Source organism: Ailuropoda melanoleuca, chromosome 14, assembly GCF_002007445.2.
Source record: "Ailuropoda melanoleuca isolate Jingjing chromosome 14, ASM200744v2, whole genome shotgun sequence".
NCBI lineage: Eukaryota > Metazoa > Chordata > Mammalia > Carnivora > Ursidae > Ailuropoda > Ailuropoda melanoleuca.
In genome coordinates, this window is record NC_048231.1 from 4,458,565 (window position 1) to 4,481,587 (window position 23,023).

The window sequence follows — 23,023 nt, forward strand, 5'->3', positions numbered from 1 at the left end:
TTGTTTTACAAAAGTGTAAAAGGCCTAAAAATTAGAAATCAGAAGTAATTAGAAGGTGGTCATACTCAGGCCTTCTTTAATGTGATTTTTTATTACTTGCTTTTAAAGCTTCAGTAAGGAATTTTTAAGATACTGGCCTTTCCCCCCCTCTTCTCTTACCCCACCCTCCTGCCTGTTTTCCTTTTAATAACATGACCCTTCTTTCTCTTTTCAGTGGTTTGCTTGCTGTGTTACTTTAAATAATCATTAAAAGCAGCGGGTAAATCTAATTGTAATTTTTAAATAAAATATCAGATATTTATAAAAATATCTAAATATTATCATTTAAGTATAACTTTTAACTATTTTTCTTTTCTTGTGCCCTTTTTAGGTGATTTAGATATTGAAGATGAAATGAAGGCGCAGATGAATTGCTTTTATTTGAAAGCCCTGGATGGTTTTGTTATGGTTCTCACAGATGATGGTGACATGATTTACATTTCTGATAATGTGAACAAATACATGGGATTAACGCAGGTAAAATGCCCATATGTTAAGAGCCCTTCTGTATGTTTTTATGATTTTATGGTATAGATCTAATTTTTTAAATGTGTTTACAGTTTGAACTAACTGGACACAGTGTGTTTGATTTTACTCATCCATGTGACCATGAGGAAATGAGAGAAATGCTTACACACAGAAATGGTAAGAAGAAAAGTCTGTTTGACTTAATATGACAGGTGGTTTTACATAATAAGATACTAATTTTTAAATTTTGCTGTTGTATTAACCTAAGGCTCAAAACATCATTTCATGTTTAATAAAATGTTGCTCTGTTCTTTGTGAAATCTATATTATTCTATTTTTTTAGAAATTTATAAAAATACCTAAAAAAAATTTTAAAGCCCACCTAATTCCATGAATAATTATATAGGTGTAGTGAAATAAAGTAAATAAAATAAAATGGGAAGGTAAATAAAAATCAGGACCTACAAAGAAGTCAATTTATAACATACAACTTTAAGGCCAGGGGATAATCAAATAATAAGATTTTAGATAGTGATTACACTTGAGGTACCAGTGTGCGTTCAGGCTTTCTAAAGGATCAAGATAAAGAAAAGAGAAAGTTCACCAGATTTTTAAAAGCCTAATAGCTGCTTGTTTGACCTCAGGATATTCACAATTATTTGAGACTATGTAGTAAAATTACAAAGTAATATATTGTGGATTCCCCCACATTAGCAACAATAAAAAGGATCCGCTAAGACCTCTTAACTCTTAGGAATGAATTGTTACAAATAAGTCTCTAAGATTTTTGGAAAGTACTCTTGAATTACAAAAATTTTATAACTAAAGAAAGTCTGTTCACACCTGTGCCGTGTTAAACAAAATGTACTGATAATTTATAAAGTTACCACAATGAAAATTCGTCGTTGTTCTCTGTAGCTCTCCAATTTGTTTGCTTCTGTATTAAACTCAAGTTCATAGCACTTCTTGAATATTTTTATGGTTTTTTTTTCATCTCATTTCATTTATGATAATAGTTAACCTCTGTCGAGAGATTACTCTGTGCCAGAACACTGTTCTCTGCATGTTATGTGCTTTAACTTCTTTTTTCCTCATAACACTCTGTGAAGTTACTATTTCTACTTTACTGAGGAAACTGAGGCACAGAATTATTAAGTAACTTACCCAAGATTACTTGGTTAGTAAATGGCAGGGTGTAGGTTAAGCTCAGGTGGATGGGCTCGAGTCTACACTCATTAGTATTCTGGAGATCTTACATGTTCACCAACTCTCATTACTTTCTGTGGCCACTTTTGGCCTTGCCAGTAGGAGCCCTCTTCTGTTTTCTAATTTCATACTTTGTGTTTGCTGTGAACTTGGAAAGCAAATATATAATTTTTAGAATTTTGTATAAAGGAAGAGTAAATACACTTCACACAGGGACCAAAGTGGGTTGTCAATTAGTTTAATATAGGACTTCTAGTGTTTAGACTGAGGTTTGTACTGGCTGTTCAGTGCTTCCCTTGGGCTAGACTATAAATGGATGGATATTAGGAAATTTTGTTTTGATTTGGTAATGATGATAATACATTATTCTAAATCAAATATATTCTACGTAGTATAGTTTAGATGTATATTTTTAAACAAACCTTTTCTATTTTTATGTTTTTTAAACAAATAGTTTTTTAAAGCACATGAACTTACTGAAAATCATTCCTAATGTAATGAATGTTTGACATTTTGTTGAGAAAAAAAAAAATGCCCTTTTCACTTTTAGAAAAGGGGGGCTGCTGCACTGCATCACATTTCAGTGATATGCTAAGAACCAGTGGTGTGTTTATACAACATAGTCCTATTATTTTTTCATTTAAATTCTAAAATGATGACTTAGAGTTCATTAAAAATAAGATTTATTTTTAGAGATCTGAAAATTTAGTTCTTTTAAAATGTTTTTTTTCCCCCCCCATTAGGAAAATGCTAGTACCTTGGTTTTTAACTTAATCTTCATGCCCCAATTCAAAGGCTTTGGGTATCCAGAGATCAGTACAGTTCAAGCTTAGATTATGAAGGACTGAGAATCCACAGAGAATTTACAAGTAGATCTCTGCTGGCACCACAACCACAACCCAACTCTGTACTGCCACTGAGACCAGTATGGTTCGCGTGGCATCTTTCTAAAATCCATTCTCAAATACTTCTAGGGAGGGCAATTTAATTTATTTGAGTAAACCCATATAATTTGTATCAGCACCAAGACTGCCCACTTGCCTAGTTCCACAATTATGGAACTAGAACTCTTCTCATTCTCCTCGAACTCTTCTTCCTCAAGAGTCCAGCATTTCTAGCTAAGCAAGCCTAAATTTAAACTTAATATCTTGTTTCTTTTTGGGGCACATGGGTGGGTCAGTCGGTTAAGCATCTGCCTTCATCCCAGGTCGTGATCCCCGGAGTCCTGGGATTGATCCCCGAACTGGGCTCCCTCCTCAGCAGGGAGCCTGCTTCTCCTTTTCCCTCTGCCTGCTGCACCCTCTGCTTGTGCTGTCTCTTTCTGTCAAATAAGTAAATAAAATCTTTAAAAACAAAAATCGTGTTTCTTTTCTACTTGGCACTTATCTTTCAATATACTGGTCTTAAAATCTCCAGATCTACTTTTTCTTTTTAAATTTCTCTCCTATCCACCTACTTCCGTCAGTTCTCAAGTTTTTGTAGATTCTAGTTCTTCATGTGTCTTTTGTCACTCTTCTTTTCATTTCTGCTCAGCCCCTGATTACCATCATTGTATTTAAGTTCTAATACATCATGTATATTGCTTCTAAATTAATGTACCTTAAGTTCCTGATTGTGCTTCCCATCTCAGAATTTTTTAGAAACTCCATGTTGTATGAATCCAGGCTGAATTCATTAGGCCATCCAAAGCCCTCCATTGTTACAGCCCTAATCATCCCTTTCTAACTGTCTCATTACTCTTCTGCATGTACTTCATATTGCAGCAACCTGAACTATCTACTCTCCACTGAACATGTGTTCTTTATTCCCCACCTCTGTGCTTTTCATTTTTTTTCCTTTTCACTGTTTCTTTGTTCTATAAGGTTTGGAATTGGAGTGAATAGACCTGGATTTATTTCACTCTAATTTTGCTTTGAAAAGTCATTCAGTATTTTTGTTTGTTTTGTTTTTTCCTCTAGTAACAAAGTAGAAATAATGTCATGCTTACTTTACAGGAAGATTTTAAGGAAAAATCAAATATATAAAAATATTAATTGCTTCGAAAAGAAAGTTGCTATTTTGAAAGTTCTATAAATACATGGAGTGCTCAGTTATAAATTGAGCTAACACATTTAGCAAAGGTTTGGAGGAGTTCGCTTGAAGTTCTTTTTGGGGGGTGTGCTTATAAACTGATAGCACAATTATAAGGCAAATTTATACCACATTTATATTTCTTTGTAATTTTGCCAACTTCACTGAATGTGAAATGATTAACTGTTATCTGAAACCAGGGAATCATTGGAGTAGTGAACCCCAGTTACTGATTGAAGCATGTTAGATCCCTTGGACGTGTTGGAGTGTGAATCGCTGTTCATGCTGAGACTTGAAATTGTTCATTGAAAATAGCATCTAGGTGCTACTCTTACTGTGACAAATTTAAATGTTTAATTATGTTTTTATAATTTTATTTCATGCTTTCATTCATTAGGCCTTGTGAAAAAGGGTAAAGAGCAGAATACACAGCGAAGCTTTTTTCTCAGAATGAAGTGTACCCTAACTAGCCGGGGGAGAACTATGAACATAAAGTCAGCAACATGGAAAGTAAGTAAAAATGATTTGTAAGTCGTGATGTACATCTCAACACTGCTAATACTTAAGATAGCATTAGAACTGTGAGGGAAAACTTACAGTTGTTCATTGGCATTTGCAGAGTTACCATCCAAAAGTAGTAATTTGTCAGTTTGAGGCATGAACTTAAATTATGTGAATTGTCACACTGGTGTACCAGGCTAACTTCATCATTTGGCTTTGCCACCCACCCAGTGTTTGCATTTTGATAGAGCTTAATTTTCAGTTATTGTTGTTATATTTCCTTTCTCAGTGTTGAAACAGTCATCAAAGCAAGAAATAACAAAATAATAAATAAAACAGCCACTATGACTAGATGAATGAAAAATCAGCCCAGATTTGTCTGAAGGAAATTTTTTAAAGAGTAATTTATGGTACCTGAGTCATGAGTGGTATTACAATGGAAATATGTATTGATTTCAAAGATACGATTAATCCATTAATGACAGTAAATTTTATCAAAGCTTCCTTGCCATGTCACACTTCAGCTGTTTATCTGCATTTTTTTTACTAGCATTTTATATTTTTTAAAGAACTGCTTTGTTTTCTTTGTACGCAGGTACTTCACTGCACAGGCCATATTCATGTCTACGATACCAATAGTAACCAGTCCCAGTGTGGGTATAAGAAACCACCCATGACGTGCTTGGTGCTGATTTGTGAACCCATTCCTCATCCATCAAATATTGAAATTCCTTTAGACAGCAAGACTTTTCTCAGTCGTCACAGTCTGGATATGAAATTTTCTTATTGTGATGAAAGGTAAATGATATGTAAGATACAATAATTTGAAATTTTAATTAGTCCCTCATTTTTTTTTTTTACTGTTGACTATAATAAAGACTGTATGCTTCCTTCCACTAAATTGAATACAGTGATACATTGTAGAACTCAGTAATACTACATTAATTTTGTAGATTAATTCAGCCACATTTATTGAACACTTACTATGCACTATGAATACTTTACCAGGGTGCTGTCCAGAAATCACAATGAGGAGGTCTTTTTTCTTTCTAACTTATTTAAAAAGAAAATAAATATGTTTCAAAGACATAATGCATAATTTGAGGAAGAATAGATTACTTTTGGTTATGGACTAGAGAGGAAAGTGATCACCTCCTCACCCTACATATTGACCATGATTTGTATTGCCATTTCCCAAATTTATGTTTGTAACTATTTTTAATTGCTGATTTGATATTTTTATCAGGATATTCTTCTGTATTAATAAACTGACTATTTCTGTGACTGAACTGCACTGCTGTTGTCCCAAAACAATTTCAAAAATTGCTTTTCCTTTTAAAGTGCTAGCATGCTTAGTAGATACACAACTCCTGCAAAAATTTGGAATTTATCCTTAACTTTTTTTTTTATTATCTGTACTCAGTTGGTCTCTAAATCTTACAGATTTAATGTCTACATATATCTCTTGATCCATTCCCTCCTTTCCACCCTTGCTTTCCTGCCACTGAATTCTTCAGCTCGTTATTATAACCTTTGGCTCAAATTTTTACCTTAATCTCCTAAGATGCCTCTGTGCCAGCAGATGTATGTAAGCCTTAATCTCTCATCCACATTCCCAAAAAGTGGACTTTGTAATGTAAAAATTAGATCCTGTCATGCTACTGTTGAAAATGCCTCAATTGCTTCCCTTTATCTTTACACAGAAAAAAATGCGGGTTTATAAAAATATTACTTACAGTGTGGCCTTGGTATTTGAACTTTACTATTTCAAATTTTATGATCCTTACCTGTTAAATTAGGGTAGTATTTTGAAAGGCTGTTGCCAGGATTAAAGGAGTTTGTTGAGGGCCTAGACACATAGTGTATGCTTTACCACTGGTGTCAGCCATCAGAAAAATGAAGATAGAAAAGCTAACAAGTATTTCATGGTGTTTATTGCCATTATTCATGTGAATATATGATAGAACAGAGATACCCACCTCTTTTTGAGGAATTATTTTTTATTTTTTTGTACTCAGTAGCAAAGTACAGAAATAAGTTGGGGAGAAAGAAAAGTGGTGGAACTAGAATGAGAATTGAGAAAGGGAGTGACATTTCTCTCTGGTTATATCAGAAAACTGGCAAAATGATCATGACAGAGGAGTGAAGACTCCCTGGTTAGAGATCAACCAAGTAAGGTTTTGAGTTTGACCAGGAGATTGTTGTTTTCTGATTAGAGCTCTTTTAGGAACGTTTCACATCTAAAACCTCTAAGAACTGAGATCTAGAAAAATTTTTGCTCAATTTTGACAAAATCTAACATATCAAACTTCTGGCATTCAGAATATCTCACAAACAGTATTTACTGTACTAATTTCCACATATAGTTCAACACATTTATTTGAGCATCTACAATTTCGTGGCAAAGTAGAATGAAGAGCAGCAGTTCTTAGCCTCAGGACACTTACAATGAACGAATAATACGCTGCATAGTTGCTTTAGATCACAGTTGCTTAAGATCATGGTTGCTTAAGAACATTTTTGGTAAGATGTTCCGGATCACTCCCCTTTTTGGTACAGAATATAAGCTGTGTAATTCTCTAAAGTTAGATAAAATTGACTTTCTAGGAAAATATGCTGTTTACATTTTAACATCTTGTACCCCTCAGTGGTAGACATAACTCAGATTAGAAGTGCTGACGAGACATCTTATTAAACCAGAGCTTCTTACCATGATAATACAAGGCCCTCATTAATCTGGTTACTTCTGTAGCCTCATCTCTCCTCACCTGCCCCCGCAACTACGAGTCTTTCTTGTTTACACAGTATCAAGCATTTTCTCATCTCTTTGCTTCTGGTATACCTTCTGGTTCTGGTATACCTTCTGCTTCTGGTATGCCTTCTTCCTGAAATGGTTTTGCTCTCCCTGCTCCTCTCCTATGTTCAACTCATAAGTCTCCTGTAAGAAGTTGTCCCTCACCCACTATTTCTTTTCATGGATTAGGGTGGTTCCTCTGATTCCTGCAACAGATTCCTATCACTACACATACCACATTATTTCATAAGTAGTATGGTAACTGTTGCAGAAGATTAACTACATGTTGAGTTTTGACCTTACATTTTTCACACCTAGAACAATGCCAGGCATACTTAGGCATATAAAGATTTAAATGAAGTTTTTTTTAATTCCATGGGAATTTTATTTAAGTAATCTATATAAGACCAATTAAAATTATTTTTAGAGTATAATTTAAATAAATAGGACTGTTTTTTTAATAAAACAGTTTCCTTTGTAATGCTGCCACCTAGTGCAGATGTGTTTAGGGATATCCCTTTGTAAAAAAGTCTGGATTTTAGCTTGGTTTGGCTTAATTTGTTTTTTTTACAAACCACTTTCTATTTACCTATTTTTATTTTGGAGTGAACTATATGGCAGGTCTTGCCTTAAAGTGTGACAACACAAAAAGAGTATTACTTTTACACATTTTTTAGAAGGATATCTTCCCTGTGTGTTTTTTGTAGTTTTTTTGGACAAAGTACATTAAGTAACTTTTGCTTACACCTCAGTTAGAAAGTCTTTTAAATTCTAAAGGCTGAGAAATTGAAAAGTTTAACTCATGTTTTGCTCTGAGAAAAAAGAGAACATTTCTGTTTAGTATGGTGCTAAGAAGACAGCATTCTCTTTCACATGAAATAGGTTCCATTTCAAACTGGTTGTAGAAAGTAATAAGAGCTAATCTCTGTCCTAAAAGAGTTGCCTGGCAACCAAAAGGGGTAACTGAATTATTTTCTAGTCCATTTTCAGTTTGATAACATTTTTTCATCTGAAATGAATTCCTATAATTTTATATTATTTAAAAAACTAAGTATAAGAGCATCTTCTGAAACCAACATAATATGTATTTCTTAAGTTCCCATTTAGTATGGATAGTCTTTGGTTGGTGATATTAAAATTCCGTAGTAGATACTGATCCCCCAAAGTGAAGCTTTGCCTAACGGCACTGTTAAAAGAATCTGGTTTTATGGTAAACTAATGTTATAGATTTAATCTTATATTTCAAATTAAATGTCAGTGGCTATTTTTAATTTAGCAGTACTTCCTGTCTTTTTATGATTCCCCTATCTAGTTACCAAAAGTAGGTACAGTAAAATGTGATAAAAATAGGGGGCGCCTGGGTGATGCAGTGGGTTCAGTGTCTTACTTTTGATTTCGGCTTAGGTCATGATCTTAGAGTTGTGGGATCCGGCCCCATGTCAGACTCTGCGCTGTCTCTCTCTCTCTCAAATAAGTAAATAAATCTTCAAAAAAAATAGGTAACAAGTTTGGGTGAGGGGGATATAAAGGTCAAGTAGCAGGATGAACCCAGAGGACTTCCAGAAGTGCATGGTGCTGCATTTAGTTAACTGTAGAGTTACCAAAGGTGAGATGTAAACTTATTCTAAGCAAAGAAGAATGCTGTTAATGCATATCAGTTACTTTGGAGAAGCAAAATTTTTCTTTATCACTTAGTTTCTTTTTTCTCTTCCTACATTTTTTTACTTAACAGAATTACTGAATTGATGGGATATGAGCCAGAAGAACTTTTGGGCCGCTCAATCTATGAATATTATCATGCTTTGGATTCTGACCACCTGACCAAAACTCATCATGATAGTAAGTACAGTGGAAGAACTACAGATATTCTAATTATTTAACTCTTGCAATCTCTTTACTATTTAGCTGTATATCTAACTTTTTGGTTAAAATTAACCAGTCTTCCTAGAATAAAAATTTCCTCTCTCTCTCTCTTTTTTTCTTTTTTTTTTTTTTAAAGTTTGGGGCTTGAACTCACAAACCTGAGATCAAGACCTGAGCTGAGATCAAGAGTCAGATGCTTAACCAACTGAGCCACTCAGGCATCTCTCCTAGACTAAATGTCTTTTTTTTTTTTTTTAAAGATTTTATTTATTTATTTGAAAAGGACAGTGGGAGAGAGCAGGAGTGAGGGAGAGGCAGGCTCCCCACTGAGCAGGGAGCCTGACACTGCCTGGATACCAGGACTCTGGGATCATGATCCAAGCGGAAGGCAGATGCTTAACCAGTGAGCTACCCAGGCACCCCTCCTACACTAAATGTCTTAATAGAACTCTTCATAAGAGATTTTGACCATTAAGTCTATGTTTTCTATTTGTTATAACCAGTACTGGTTAGAGTAGAATTATTTAATAATACATAAAACTAACTTGGCATTTTAAATACTAAGACTAAAAAAAGGTCATAGAATATTGTAGTATCATTTACAGAATTCATACTTGAAGTATTCAGACCAGTGAAAGGGACTCAGAAAATAATTGTTCAGTGACTCAATGAATGTGAAGGTGATGAATGTCATGTACAAGTGGTAACAAGTACCCTCGACATAAGATAAAATTCTCAATTTTACTCGTGAATGTTATTTAAAGATCCATAGTAAGTAAGACTTTGAGTGAAATCTCACTTGCCTGTTTCATCTGTACCTAAACATGACTTCCCAATGTGACTGGGGATACCTGAATGTCACTGAGCGAGTATGATTAGCTTTGAACCGCAGAATGAGCCCAAGTCGGCAGTCAGGGCCCCAGTCCTCATGATAATGTCATCATTACTATTTATCTGGTACTTTCTCCCAAATCAATAAGAGATTAAGATCGCCTAAATTGCCGAAAGATTTCAGCATGATTATCAGGTGAGATTCAAATATGCTAGCACACCTATTTGAAGCATCGTTAATTCTTTGGAAACCTCAGTAGAAATTTAAGGAAATGTAGTAGTGCCACTTGCTTGAATGTTTCTGTAGAATCAAGATTATTCATTCTCTAGTCTTTCTGATACTTTCAACATATAAGTCATTAAAGGAATTGTGGTCACTGCTGTCCCTCATTCCTAGCTTTCATTTTATTTAAAGTAAAGATTGGCAGGAAAGGAGTTTATTTTGGGGGTTAGAAGAATGAAATATGTATATTTTTGGCTATGCCAGGGCCTTTTCTCTGTTAAACAGTTAACAATTGATTCCATTAAAATGAACATCTCTTCTAAAATAATGACCAACATCAGCATCCATTCATTTGATTGAAAATTCAAAGTTACTTTCTCTGCATGACTCTTTTTCCTTTCCTTTTCACTCCTAGTGTTTACTAAAGGACAAGTCACCACAGGACAGTACAGGATGCTTGCCAAAAGAGGTGGATATGTCTGGGTTGAAACTCAAGCAACTGTCATATATAACACTAAGAACTCTCAGCCACAGTGCATTGTATGTGTAAATTATGTTGTGAGGTAAGCTTGGAAAATAAATGTTTTGGGGGAGCAAGTCGTTACTTTTTTGGATAATCTGTTCTTTTATGGGAAGAGAAGATTATAAATGTTAACAATTTTATTTTCACAGTTCTACCTAATTATGGTTTTTAGTACTCTGACCTGAGTGTCCAGGCCAGCTATTGTGCAGTGATTCTATTATCGGTAGCTATCTATTCCCATCCTTTTCACTCCCATTTTTAAAAAAGGCCTTGGGAAAAAACCCAGATCTCCTGTTGGATTAGTTTGTTCTAGTCGTGTATCTGTCAGCATATACTATATCAAGTAATTGTTATTTTTGTAGGAAGAATACTGGCCTTGGAATAGATTTGTGTCATAGCTCTTTCATTCATTAGCTCTATGACCTTGGGAAATTCTCATTTCTTTGAATTTCACCCATATAGGAGAGATAATACTTCGCTCAGAAGGTTGTAATGAGGATTAGATGAAATCCTACATAAGGTGACTGTAAAAGGCTATATAATGTGGCATATGGCTCTTTTATATTCATGAGCTCTTCTTTTAGTTGATTGGCTTGTGAATGTTATGGATATCATAAACCAATCTTTTCATTTGATCTACTTCAGCAGGTGACTGTCCCCTTCTAGTCCATCTTCCAGATTACCACCATGCTAAGTTTTCTTGCATGAATATCTGATCATCTGATTTTCCTTAGAATGGTTTTAAAGATCTTATTACCCCCAAGATAAACCATGGCTTACTTGCAGAGCATCATTTCTTGTCATTTTCTGTACTCCCATGCTTTCACAGATTACATCGTCTTCTTAAAACTATGGCCACCTCTCATTTGTTTTTATTTTTGCCACTTCTGACACCATCCTTTAATGTTGTTGTTGTAGTTTTTTTTCCATACTTCCATGTTTTGATATTAGTACCAGAGATTTCTCTTGTGGCTTTCCCATTTTATAAGAATCACCCACTTGGAATGTCCTTCTTTTCCTCCTACCCCATCTGCCAAAAAAAACCCCTACTTGAGCCAGAGTTTCAGCTTGTTGGCTTCTCTGTGAAGCAGACCTTCTCTGTTTTAGCAATTACCACTTTGTTTTTTAACTGTTTGCATATCTACTTTCACACTGGGTTATAAACTTCTGAGGGCAGGGGTCAGGTATTTTAAACTTGTATACTTGGTTCATTCACTTAGTGAACACTTAAATATTTGTTGATTAAAGGGACAATAAAACTCACATTTAAGCCAGACACAAAGATGGATCTGTTGTTCATCGTCCCTCTTCAACTCTGTCCTGCAGGTGTTATCACAATATCATTTTCTTGCCACCAAGGAAAATATGCCACCCTTATTAGAAAGGCCTTGAGTGTTTATCTATATATCTTTATTTTATTTTTTTTTAAAGATTTTATTTATTTATGTGACAGACAGACAGCCAGTGAGAGAGGGAACACAGCAGGGGGAGTGGGAGAGGAAGAAGCAGGCTCCCAGCGGAGGAGCCTTATGTGGGGCTCAATCCCAGAACGCCGGGATCACGCCCTGAGCTGAAGGCAGACACTTAACAACTGCGCCACCCAGGCGCCCCTATATTGGTACTTTAAACCCTGAATGTGACCAAGTATGCATGAGAGATTAGGATAAGGCATCTTAAACTGTTTCTTTTCATAAAGCAGAATTTTAAGAGATAAGGTTATTTCAGAGACACATCCCCACATTGTGTCAATGCTCATTTAAGAATTACTAATCTCTCTTTTTTGACAGTGGTATTATTCAGCACGACTTGATTTTCTCCCTTCAACAAACAGAATGTGTCCTCAAACCAGTTGAATCTTCAGATATGAAAATGACTCAGCTATTCACCAAAGTCGAATCAGAAGATACAAGTAGTCTTTTTGATAAACTTAAGAAGGAACCTGATGCTTTAACTTTGCTGGCCCCAGCTGCTGGAGACACAATCATATCTTTAGATTTTGGCAGCAATGGTGGGTCTTCAGTTATTCTTTTGATTGCCTAAAAACTATATCTGTTGCTATAAGCCCATTTTAACTGAACTTGGACATGTTTTTGTTGGTAATCATTTGGACATCATAATCTTACATATTTTGTTTTTCAAAGTCTTTTTCAAAGCATTTGGCTTAAATATTTTTGCCTCTATAATTTCTCAGCATTCCTGTTTCTGTCACAGTGTTGGAGGTTGTGCTTCAAAGGGTTCTTAGGTATTTCTTCTTCTGACTTTAATGTTTCTCAGCTACTCTATTTCTATATCCTATTGCCATATTTTCTCCACAATGTAGCAGTTATATTGCAGTAAGTGTAGTTCAGTAAAGGATAAATAACCACACCATAATATCAAACATTGAAAATACAAACTGTAATTTCAAAGTTGGTTAAATTTTAATGAATAGAAGGTATGAAAAGGTTGGAATTGCAGGGGTTTTTATGCCATAAATATAATAGGAGCCGTCAATAGTAGATTGGAAAGATAACTCAGACTTATGTTTATACTGTGATATCTGTAAACTTTCTGATTAAGGAGAATATGGTAACATTTTTGTTTGAGTGAATTCGACCTTTTGTAAAAGGGGGCATACATTTCTGTATATGTTAAAATCTAGCTGTTCTTTAACTAATAATTTTTTTCCCTATAGACACAGAAACTGATGACCAACAACTTGAGGAAGTTCCATTGTATAATGATGTAATGCTCCCCTCATCCAACGAAAAATTACAGAATATAAATTTGGCAATGTCTCCATTACCTGCTTCTGAAACTCCAAAGCCACTTCGAAGTAGTGCTGACCCTGCACTCAATCAAGAAGTTGCATTAAAATTAGAGCCAAATCCAGAGTCACTGGAACTTTCTTTTACTATGCCCCAGATTCAAGATCAGCCAGCTAGTCCTTCTGATGGAAGCACTAGACAAAGTTCACCTGAGGTAGGTGTCATGATATAAGAGGATACCTTTCATATTTTAATGTTCAGGAATGTATTTATAAAATGAATACCAAAAAAATCTTGAATTTTGACATCCACAGAGAACAATGTGTGTGCCTATAATTGCTCCAAGCCCATTGATTCTACCCTTTGAGATGGAAGACTGTAAAGTAGCAAAAGGCTTATTTTAGCAAAGCTTTAAAGGGAAAGAACCCTAAGCTATTTGCCTAATTTAGCCCAGTTTCCATCACTGTTCTGGATTAGTGTAACATGAAAATACCAAGTCGTACACAAAGTAAATACCTAATAACTATTTTCTATTCAAGTTCTGTCTTGATAATAGTTTTTCCATAAACAGTGAAAATAGCCTTTAAGGGCTAGGCTGAGACCATGACTAAAGATGTCACACGGGGCTCTACTTCTAAATCTAGAATGATTCCATTTCAGAGGTTCCTCTGTCTAAAAATATGCTCAAGAATAGGGCAACACAGACTTGAATATTATGACCTGTGAGGCACAAGTAAGTCTTAATAAGTGGTGAATAATTTTACATTAAATGTTTATCAGTTCAAACTGGCAAGGGAAGAGTAGGTGATTTGACATCTCACAGCCTTCTGGAGAATGTATTCTGTGCTGTGGTTGCTCAGCTTCCCTAGCATAAAAATCTATTGATTCGTTTGTTTTTAACCTAACAAAGGTAAATCTAACAATGTTAAAATGAGGAAAGCAAAAGTTTATGCTTAGACTATGTAGTTACAGTTTTCTGGTTAGAATCCTTGCTCAGAACTCCTAAAATAGTACTGCATTCATTAAGGTGAAGACAAGTAAAATAACTTAATTCTCCACCCCTCTCTCACTCCAGAATACATGTGAGATTTTTAGGTATATCCCTACGGAAGTGTGGCCTCCGAGCACAAAGGCAGATTCATTCCAGTGAGTGTATCATATCTAGTTATTGGCCAGTTAGGTACCATGCAGGAGTTGAATTATTAGAGGACTTTTATTCTTCAGAAGAAGCAGACAAATGTATCTTTTAGTCCTAATTTTATAAATGATGTTGTTACACAGTCAGAAATGTATATATTGGCAAAATTAGTTAATGTGAGCTCAAAAGTTTTAACTTCTCTCTAGTTAGATAAAATGTGATGGAAGAGATGGACTTTGTTGTGTATTCTCTGAGGTGTGCTTTGAGAATTCTAACAACTAGCAAAATATATGCAGGTTTCCTCAGGGAAAAGTAAACACATTGAATTCCTTTTACAGCCTAACAGTCCCAGTGAATATTGTTTTGATGTGGATAGTGATATGGTCAATGAATTTAAGCTGGAATTGGTGGAGAAACTTTTTGCTGAAGACACAGAAGCAAAGAATCCATTTTCCACCCAGGTATAGGGACTTGTTTATTATATTTTCTATTAAACTTTATTAATTTTTCATTTGAAGTGAGTTTGTGTTTAACTTTTCTTTTATAAGATGTGGCCATTGTAAAATTCATGTACTTGTTGCTTTAAAGGACACTGATTTAGACTTGGAGATGTTAGCTCCTTATATCCCAATGGATGACGACTTCCAGTTACGTTCCTTCGATCAGTTGTCGCCACTGGAAAGCAGTTCTACAAGCCCTCAAAGTGCGAGCACAATTACAGTATTCCAGTCAGCTCAAATCCAAGAACCTCCTGTTACCACTGCCACTAGCACTGCTACCACTGATGAATTAAAAACAGTGACAAAAGATGGTATAGAAGACATTAAAATATTGATTGCATCCCCATCTCCTACCTGTGCACCTAAAGTAACTAGTAGTGCCACAACATCACCATACAGTGATCCTGGAAGTCGGACAGCCTCACCGAACAGAGCAGGCGGAGTCATAGAACAGACAGAAAAATCTCATCCAAGGAGCCCCAACGTGTTATCTGTCACTTTGAGTCAAAGGTATTTATGTATAACATTAAAGTTCTAGTTCTTTTATTATTTTTGAGAAAATGTATGTGGTGGTAACTTTTATTTCTAAACATAGCTAACTTTCTGGTAAATATGCTTTAAGAATACTAAATTGACATACAAATTCTGATAAAACACTCAAAAAAATGTTTCTAAATTAACTTGTGTATTTGTTTTCCTGAAAATAACCATATCACCTATCTAAATGTAGGAGGGTCTTCCAGTACCTTTATAAATATAATGCAGCCCATAAGTTCTTAACTGTACAAAAAATGGCCCAGTTTCTTGTAGTTGTTTAAATCAGACTAGTTAACTATCCTGTTTCTGTCTCTGAGTTATTTGAAAGCTTACCTGAATAAAAGATCTTCCAACTTAAGGGTATTTCCAATTCCCTATTTCAAATTGAGCCTGATAGTCTTTAGTCCTCAGTATTCAATACAGGTATTTACAAGCCTTCTTTTAAAATTTATGTATAATTGCTTTTATTTTTCATGATGTATTTATAGAACATTAGTCAAATTATAGGTTAAATAAGTGTTTAAGAGCTATAACAGGAATCTAAGCATGATTTATGACGTTGCTTTTATGGAGTTAGTTTGAGCAAATACCTGTATACCACCCAAATTTTAAGTTATAATTTCTATATTTAATTTTTACAGTGGGATTTGATATTTTAAATTTGAAGCTGTAGTAAGAGGAAACAAGTTTTAGCTAGTCATTGGGGCAGTTTGTGGAGGAAAGAAAATTCCTTTTCTGCTCTGCCTTGACTGAGCCAAATAACAATAGCAAGAAAAAAACACTGCCATCACAAGAATTTGTGGCTTTTTTCTCTTGCCCTTCATCACGTTTTGACCTAGAATGCTAGGAGGAAACTTTTCCCAGAACTAGGAAAAGATCTTGGGGGCTTTAGAATAACAAAAAAAAATTTTAAATGTAATGTTTACATTACTTTATAAATTAGTATGTCACCAGCTGACTTTAGACTCTGAGTTCCTTTAAGGCAGTGACAATGTCTTAGACATTTTAGTGGTATTAATACTTAGTACAGTATGTAACATGTAATACTTGCTCAGTAAATGGTTATTAGATGGATGAATGAATATAGTTACAGAATTGACAGTGACCTTGAATTTACAGTTTACTGTTAGCTACAGAGGACTATGGGATCTTCAGTTTTCTGAACAACTGTGTACCCGTCAAACCAAAGTCTAACATCTAGTCACTTTAGCAGGGCTTTTTTTCACATTAGTTCCAAAATACTATATGCTAAACACTTTTAAGAGATGAACTTATCTTGAAGAAATATAGAGGATTTTTCTTTACTATTACTAAAATGATATTTACATGACAAAGTTATACTTCATAAAGATAATATATTTATGTAGGAATTTTAAAACCTGCCTATCTATATAGTGAAGGTTTTATAGAATTTTTAAAAATAGAAAACAAAACCGCATGTAGGAGAGCAATTTGAATAATGTATCACTTATCCATATGTCATTCTTAACTATATGGAACAGAACAAGGAGCCATTGTGATTGTGTATGGGCTGGAGGGAGGAGTTCTTGAAAAGACAAGAGAGATAACAGAATTCATGTCCCTGATGCATAAAACAGTTCTTCACTATTTAATATTAATTTTAAATGCAGATAGTTCAGGATGATAACCAAATCAATACTGAGGACAGAGTGGCTTAGTGGGAAAGATTACTGGGAGAGGAGTGGATATCAGGAGATCTAGAATGTACTTCCATATCTGTAACTAACTAGGTAACTTGCTTGAAGTCCCACTGCTAATGAGCTTCAGGTTTCTCATTTATAAAATGGGTATTATATACCTCCTTATCTTGGAGATTGATGTGAGGTTAAAATGAATTAATGAACATGCAATGTTTTATAACAAAAACACTATACAAATGTGAAATTAATCTCGTATTCCTGTAGTCCCAAGAATATCTGTGTATTATACTGGGTGAAATGAAGAGTCAGTATTTCACTTAAACCTACAAAAATATCAATTTAGTTCTGTTCAGATCTATTTTATAAATAGGTGAATGCATATTTTAAGAAATTTTTTAATTTAGCTTTGACTTTTAAGATGATAAACTTCAGTAATCAGGCAAGTCCTCTTACATATAACACCGTATTCCTTAATGGTGGCAAACAGGCATTATATATTTTCAAAAAAAAGTTAGTTGGATATTTTAAAAATAATAATAAAGCAACCATATCTTTTTTCAGAACTACCATTCCTGAGGAAGAACTAAATCCAAAGATACTAGCTTTGCAGAATGCTCAGAGAAAGCGAAAAATAGAACATGACGGTTCACTTTTTCAAGCAGTAGGAATTGTAAGTGTGAGAGTACATGTTTGTTTTTCTGTTCTAGCTAATGTGCTATATATAAGTAATTCTTTTCTTCCAAATACAAAAGTTATATTTTCATAGGTTAAACACTGTTTTTCACTTTGTATGCATTATTTCATAAAAACACATCTATTGAATACATTCTCATAAAAATTCCTAACAATACAGATGTATTTTAAGTAAAAAGTGAATTTCTCCACTCATTCACCACCAGTCTTGTTCTCTTCCCTTTCAGTTACTTTCCCATCTTACCTCCAAAAAATAATAGTTAATGTTAAATCAGGGATGGTGTAATTCATACTGGTATTTTCAGATCATATTAACTTGAAAGCATTTACAGAAACAGTTGTCATAATGAGTGACAAATGATTTTATCATAGTATTAAGAGAAAGAAAAATTTAGGGCCATATTTAAAAAATCTGCCGACATACTGTTATTAAACTGATTTCAGAGTTTTTGATTTTTAAAAATTCAGCAGAGTAAAACTGAAATAACTTTGCTGTTTTTAGGGAACGTTATTACAGCAGCCAGATGATCGTGCAGCTACTACATCACTTTCTTGGAAACGCGTAAAAGGATGCAAATCTAGTGAACAGAATGGAATGGAGCAAAAGACAATTATTTTAATACCCTCTGGTTAGTTTATTCTTTCTACTCTTGAATATCCCACAGAGAATTAAAATATATGAAACTTTATTTAGAAGCTTTACTCTCAGTGAGAGTGATTTTCATCCTTTAGCATCATTAAAAGTAATGTTAGCATTTTATCTACTGGTGGTAATGCAGGAATAGCTAATATTTAAAGATGGAACTTTTAATTTTTTGTAATTATCTTTTATATATCTGTGTGTCAATATTAAATAGAAACTGAAACTTGTACATTTTTGTCTTTTTGAAAATTGATTTATCACTCCTTTGTGCCATCATTGTGTCCTTTAAATGCTTCTGACATAGCACCAGTAACACTTTATAGCGCTTGTTTACATAGCTGTGGTTTTGCCTTAAAACCACAGACTAAACCATAGACTGAAAACCCAGAGCTTATTTGCTTTCATTTTCCTGCAATATTGATAGCATAGTGAGTGTTCAGTAATATTCATTGACTAGGTGAATGAATACTTAGGCATGTCTTTGTTTTTCAGATTTAGCGTGTAGACTGCTGGGGCAATCAATGGATGAGAGTGGATTACCACAACTGACCAGTTATGATTGTGAAGTTAATGCTCCTATACAAGGCAGCAGAAACCTACTGCAGGGTGAAGAATTACTAAGAGCTTTGGATCAAGTTAACTGAGCTTTTTCATAATCTCATTCCTTTTTTTGGACACTGGTGGCTCATTACCTAAAGCAGTCTATTTATATTTTCTATATCTAATTTTAGAAGCCTGGCTACAATACTGCACAAACATGGTTAGTTCAATCTTGATCCCCTTTCTACTTCATTTACATTAATGCTCTTTTTTAGTATGTACTTTAATGCCAGATCACAGACAGCACGTTTTCACAGTTCCTTGGTATTTAAACCATTACATTGCAGTAGCATCATTTTTAAAATGCACCTTTTTATTTATTTATTTTGGGCTAGGGAGTTTGTCCCTTATCGAATTATTTTTAATGAGATGCCAATATAATTTTTTTTAAGAAGGCAGTAACCTTTCATCATGATCAGTTTGAAAAATTTTTACTCAGTTTTTTCACATTTTACATAAATGATAATGATTTGCCAGCAGTACATGGTAGCCACAATTGCACAATATATTTTCTTAAAAAAATACCAGCAGTTACTCATGCAATATATTCTGCATTTATAAAACTAGTTTTTAAGAAGAAATTTTTTTTTGGGCCTATGAAATTGTTAAACCTGGAACATGACTTTGTTAATCATATAATAATGATTCTTAAATGCTTGTATGGTTTATTATTTAAATGGGTAAAGCCATTTACATGATATAGAAAGATATGCATATATCTGGAAGGTATGTGACATTTATTTGGATAAAATTCTCAATTCAGAGAAATGATCTGATGTTTCTGTAGTCACTTTGCCAGCTCAAAAGAAAACGATATCCTATCTGTAGTTGTGGAAGTTTATGCTAATATTGTGTAATTGATATTGAACCTAAATGTTCTGCCCACCCTGTTGGTATAAGGATATTTTGAGCAGATTGTGAACAAGAAAAAAAAATCTTGCTTCGTTAGCAAAATTACCTAGTATGTTAATTTGCTCAAAATCTGATGTTTGGTTTTATGCACTTTGTCGCTATTAACATCCTTCTGTTTTCATATAGAGTTCAATAATTGAGTAATCTTAGAAGCATTATTTTAGAAATATATAGTTGTCACAGTAAACATCTTGTTTTTCTATGTGCATTGTACAAATTTTTCATTCCTTTTGCTTTTTGTGGTTGGATCTAACACTAACTGTATTGTTTTGTTACATCAAATAAACATCTTCTGTGGACCAGGCCCCCTTTGATCAGCTTCTGTGTTAAAATATTTGCTTCAATGCCTCCAACTCATAAAACTGATTACCAACAATTTAATTATCTTATGAAAATTATATCAATGATTATTTCTACATTTTATCACTTTAACATATACTGTGTCCCTAAATGCCATGTTAAGTAAAAGCAAACTATAATGTTCCCCTGTAAAAAATACGCTTTTAGAAAAGAAGCTTGTCATTTATAAATTTATGAACCTATTAAAGTAAAGCCGATTTTAATGCTTTAATCCCAGGTGAATGGGAAGCAAATCCCGAACATTATACTTACATAATGTTGTAAGGGCTAGAAGTGCCTCTAAAGATTTCCAGTCTATTCCCATTTCATAGATGAAGAAATGTAGACCTCAAATGATAATTGACTTGTCCAAGTCTTCAAGGTAATAAATGGTACACCAAAGATTTAAACTTAGGTCTTCTGACTCTAATATGAAACTAGAACAAACTCTGCATTTTTTTGTTTTAATGATAGTGTATATGTTATATTTTTAAAATAACTTTATTCATTTTTTCCTATATTTTTTTTATGGAATAGCTATATTTTCTGATTATTAAAGTAATACAGTCTCACTTTAAAAAATTTAGCACAAAAAGATGAAAAATTACTGTGAACCTCTGCACCTAGAAGTAACAGCAAATGATTTTTATGGACAAATTACATAGGCAGTGCCAGAGCCTTAGGTCCTAGAACCTGACATTATGAAAAAAAAAAAAAAAATATCCTGAACAAAATGAACTAAGCCCCAGATCTTAGGGGGCTGTTTTTCTCTGAGACTGAAGAAAATGTTATTACAATTACATGAAAATTTGGGAACAAAACTTATAATACGAAGACTTACTCTAAGATTTTGGGGACACGTGTGTACTTCACTGTAAATATTACAATCCAAAGTGCGTCCGCGTTTCATTACAGATAGTATACAGAAGGTATTTTTGAATAAAATAGTTGCTTAATATTTTCAGGTCAAAATACCAAAAATTCTGCTTATTTTGGTAGCAAATTAGCTCTAGTTGAAAACTAGAAGTTTTATGTATAGTTTTCAAATGTTAATAAGCAGTCAGATTATGTAATGACCGGGAGTCAGAAAATGACTTCTAAGAGCAATGATTTAGAAGAAAAAGCCACTTTAAAGGAAAGTAGAAGTGGAAGAAATTAAGTACCCACCTCTTCGGCATTCAGAAAACAACCCCCCCAAACCCCCTGCGCCCCGGGGAGTACTTGAAGCTGTTAGAAATAGCAGAACCAGTCCTTCCTTCCCAGCATTTTGTCCTCTCTCTCAGACTGTCACTTACTTCTTTAATAATGCCTTTCTCTGAAGTATAACCCTACTCTAGCAACTAGAATTCTATATAGCTTTTCTCTCCTTCCTATGCATGCCTATCACTTTCCCACTTTTCTGGCGCTGCTGTGAGTGAATGACCACAGTATTATTTTCACACCTGAAGAAAGTATGGCGAAGGAGTTTAGTGTTATTTTGTTCTTAGCCTTCCCTTTAACTTTGGAACTAAAAAGAGTTCCACAGAGAGCTTACCACAGCTAAGTGCCATGGATTTTAGATGAGTTTAAAATGAATCTGACATCTATTAGGTATTGTATGTTAGACCTTGTGCTAAGCATTTTGCATGTTATCTCACAATCTTCAAAAAACACCTATGAATTAATATTTATATCTCATTTTATAGATAGGGAAACAGTCTTGGAAAGGTAGCTCAAGGTTCAAAGCATTTGAGCTGACCATCAGTGACTCCACAGCCCATGGTGCTGAACACCGCAGGGTGCCAGCCAGTTCAGTAGAACATACCCTTTTCCCTGTTAACTGTTTAAATAGCAAATGAGAGAAAGCAGTGGGGTGAAGGTAATGAAGTCATAGAGAACATTGAGGGGATGTCCTAAGTGAGAAATGGCAAGACGTAAATGGAAATGAGTAAAAATGGTGTCCTAAAGTGCTATCAAATTTTGAGTTTGAACTAGAGATTCAGGTGTCTGGTGATGGAGACATTAACTCACAGATAAAAGAGGTGATTTATGGAAAGCCCATTAATGAACTACAGAAGGTTATACCAATGTATGATATGGTTCTCTCAGAGCTGTTTGACTTAAGGGCATAATAGACATGTCTTTTAAGTCTGTATAACTTTACAACTACCACTCCAAATAGCTCTTCTCCCCTACAACCTCTAAAATACAGAAAAGATGAGCTTGAAGTTACTGGCTTTGCAGAACTTCAATATTTAGATTCTAAAAGTTCAGATTTCTAATGGAGCAACATCAGAAACAAGTTGCAAAAAAAAAAAAATGGAATCTTTTTTTTTCTTTTTTAACAATAGGGTTTTGTTTAAATAAAACCTTTGCCAACATGTTGCCAACTGGAACCAGCAAAAGTGTAAAGAAAAAAAAATCTTACTCAGGTTTTTTTTTTTTTTTTATGTCTGCCACTAACCACTTCACTCGTATTTCATCCCTTAAAATAGCGCTGAACCTGTTGTCCCAGATCGTTTTACAGATTGTTATTCGATCTGTAGAATTTGATATGAAATAGTCTCCCTGTACTATAAAAGCTATACCTTACCACAAACCCTCCTATCAAACACCTTCTGGAGCTTTGTTGTGTTCACACCTTTCAGAGGTTTGGACATAATTTTCTTACCTGTAGTGGTCGGTTTTATCCAAGACGCTGCCCAGACACCCGGTCTCCTTGTACTATTTAATTTCTTTTACTCCCTTGTCTCGGC

General features: G+C 34.3%; 1 protein-coding gene across 1 annotated transcript in view; it reads left to right on the forward strand.

Annotated features, from left to right (window-relative positions):
• The window catches only part of HIF1A (hypoxia inducible factor 1 subunit alpha), a 40,739-nt gene extending 20,486 nt beyond the window's left edge, over window positions 1–20,253 (forward strand). Inside the window, exons 3-15 of the mRNA XM_002913034.4 lie at window positions 371–516; window positions 600–684; window positions 4,181–4,293; window positions 4,880–5,082; window positions 8,811–8,917; window positions 10,411–10,558; window positions 12,306–12,526; window positions 13,193–13,479; window positions 14,742–14,864; window positions 14,992–15,413; window positions 17,663–17,771; window positions 18,297–18,423; window positions 18,930–20,253. Of these exons, the coding sequence (XP_002913080.1) occupies window positions 371–516; window positions 600–684; window positions 4,181–4,293; window positions 4,880–5,082; window positions 8,811–8,917; window positions 10,411–10,558; window positions 12,306–12,526; window positions 13,193–13,479; window positions 14,742–14,864; window positions 14,992–15,413; window positions 17,663–17,771; window positions 18,297–18,423; window positions 18,930–19,081 (2,243 nt within the window). The 3' untranslated portion in view covers window positions 19,082–20,253. The remainder of the gene's footprint in view (window positions 1–370; window positions 517–599; window positions 685–4,180; window positions 4,294–4,879; window positions 5,083–8,810; window positions 8,918–10,410; window positions 10,559–12,305; window positions 12,527–13,192; window positions 13,480–14,741; window positions 14,865–14,991; window positions 15,414–17,662; window positions 17,772–18,296; window positions 18,424–18,929) is intronic.
• The last annotated feature ends 2,770 nt before the right edge of the window (window positions 20,254–23,023 follow it).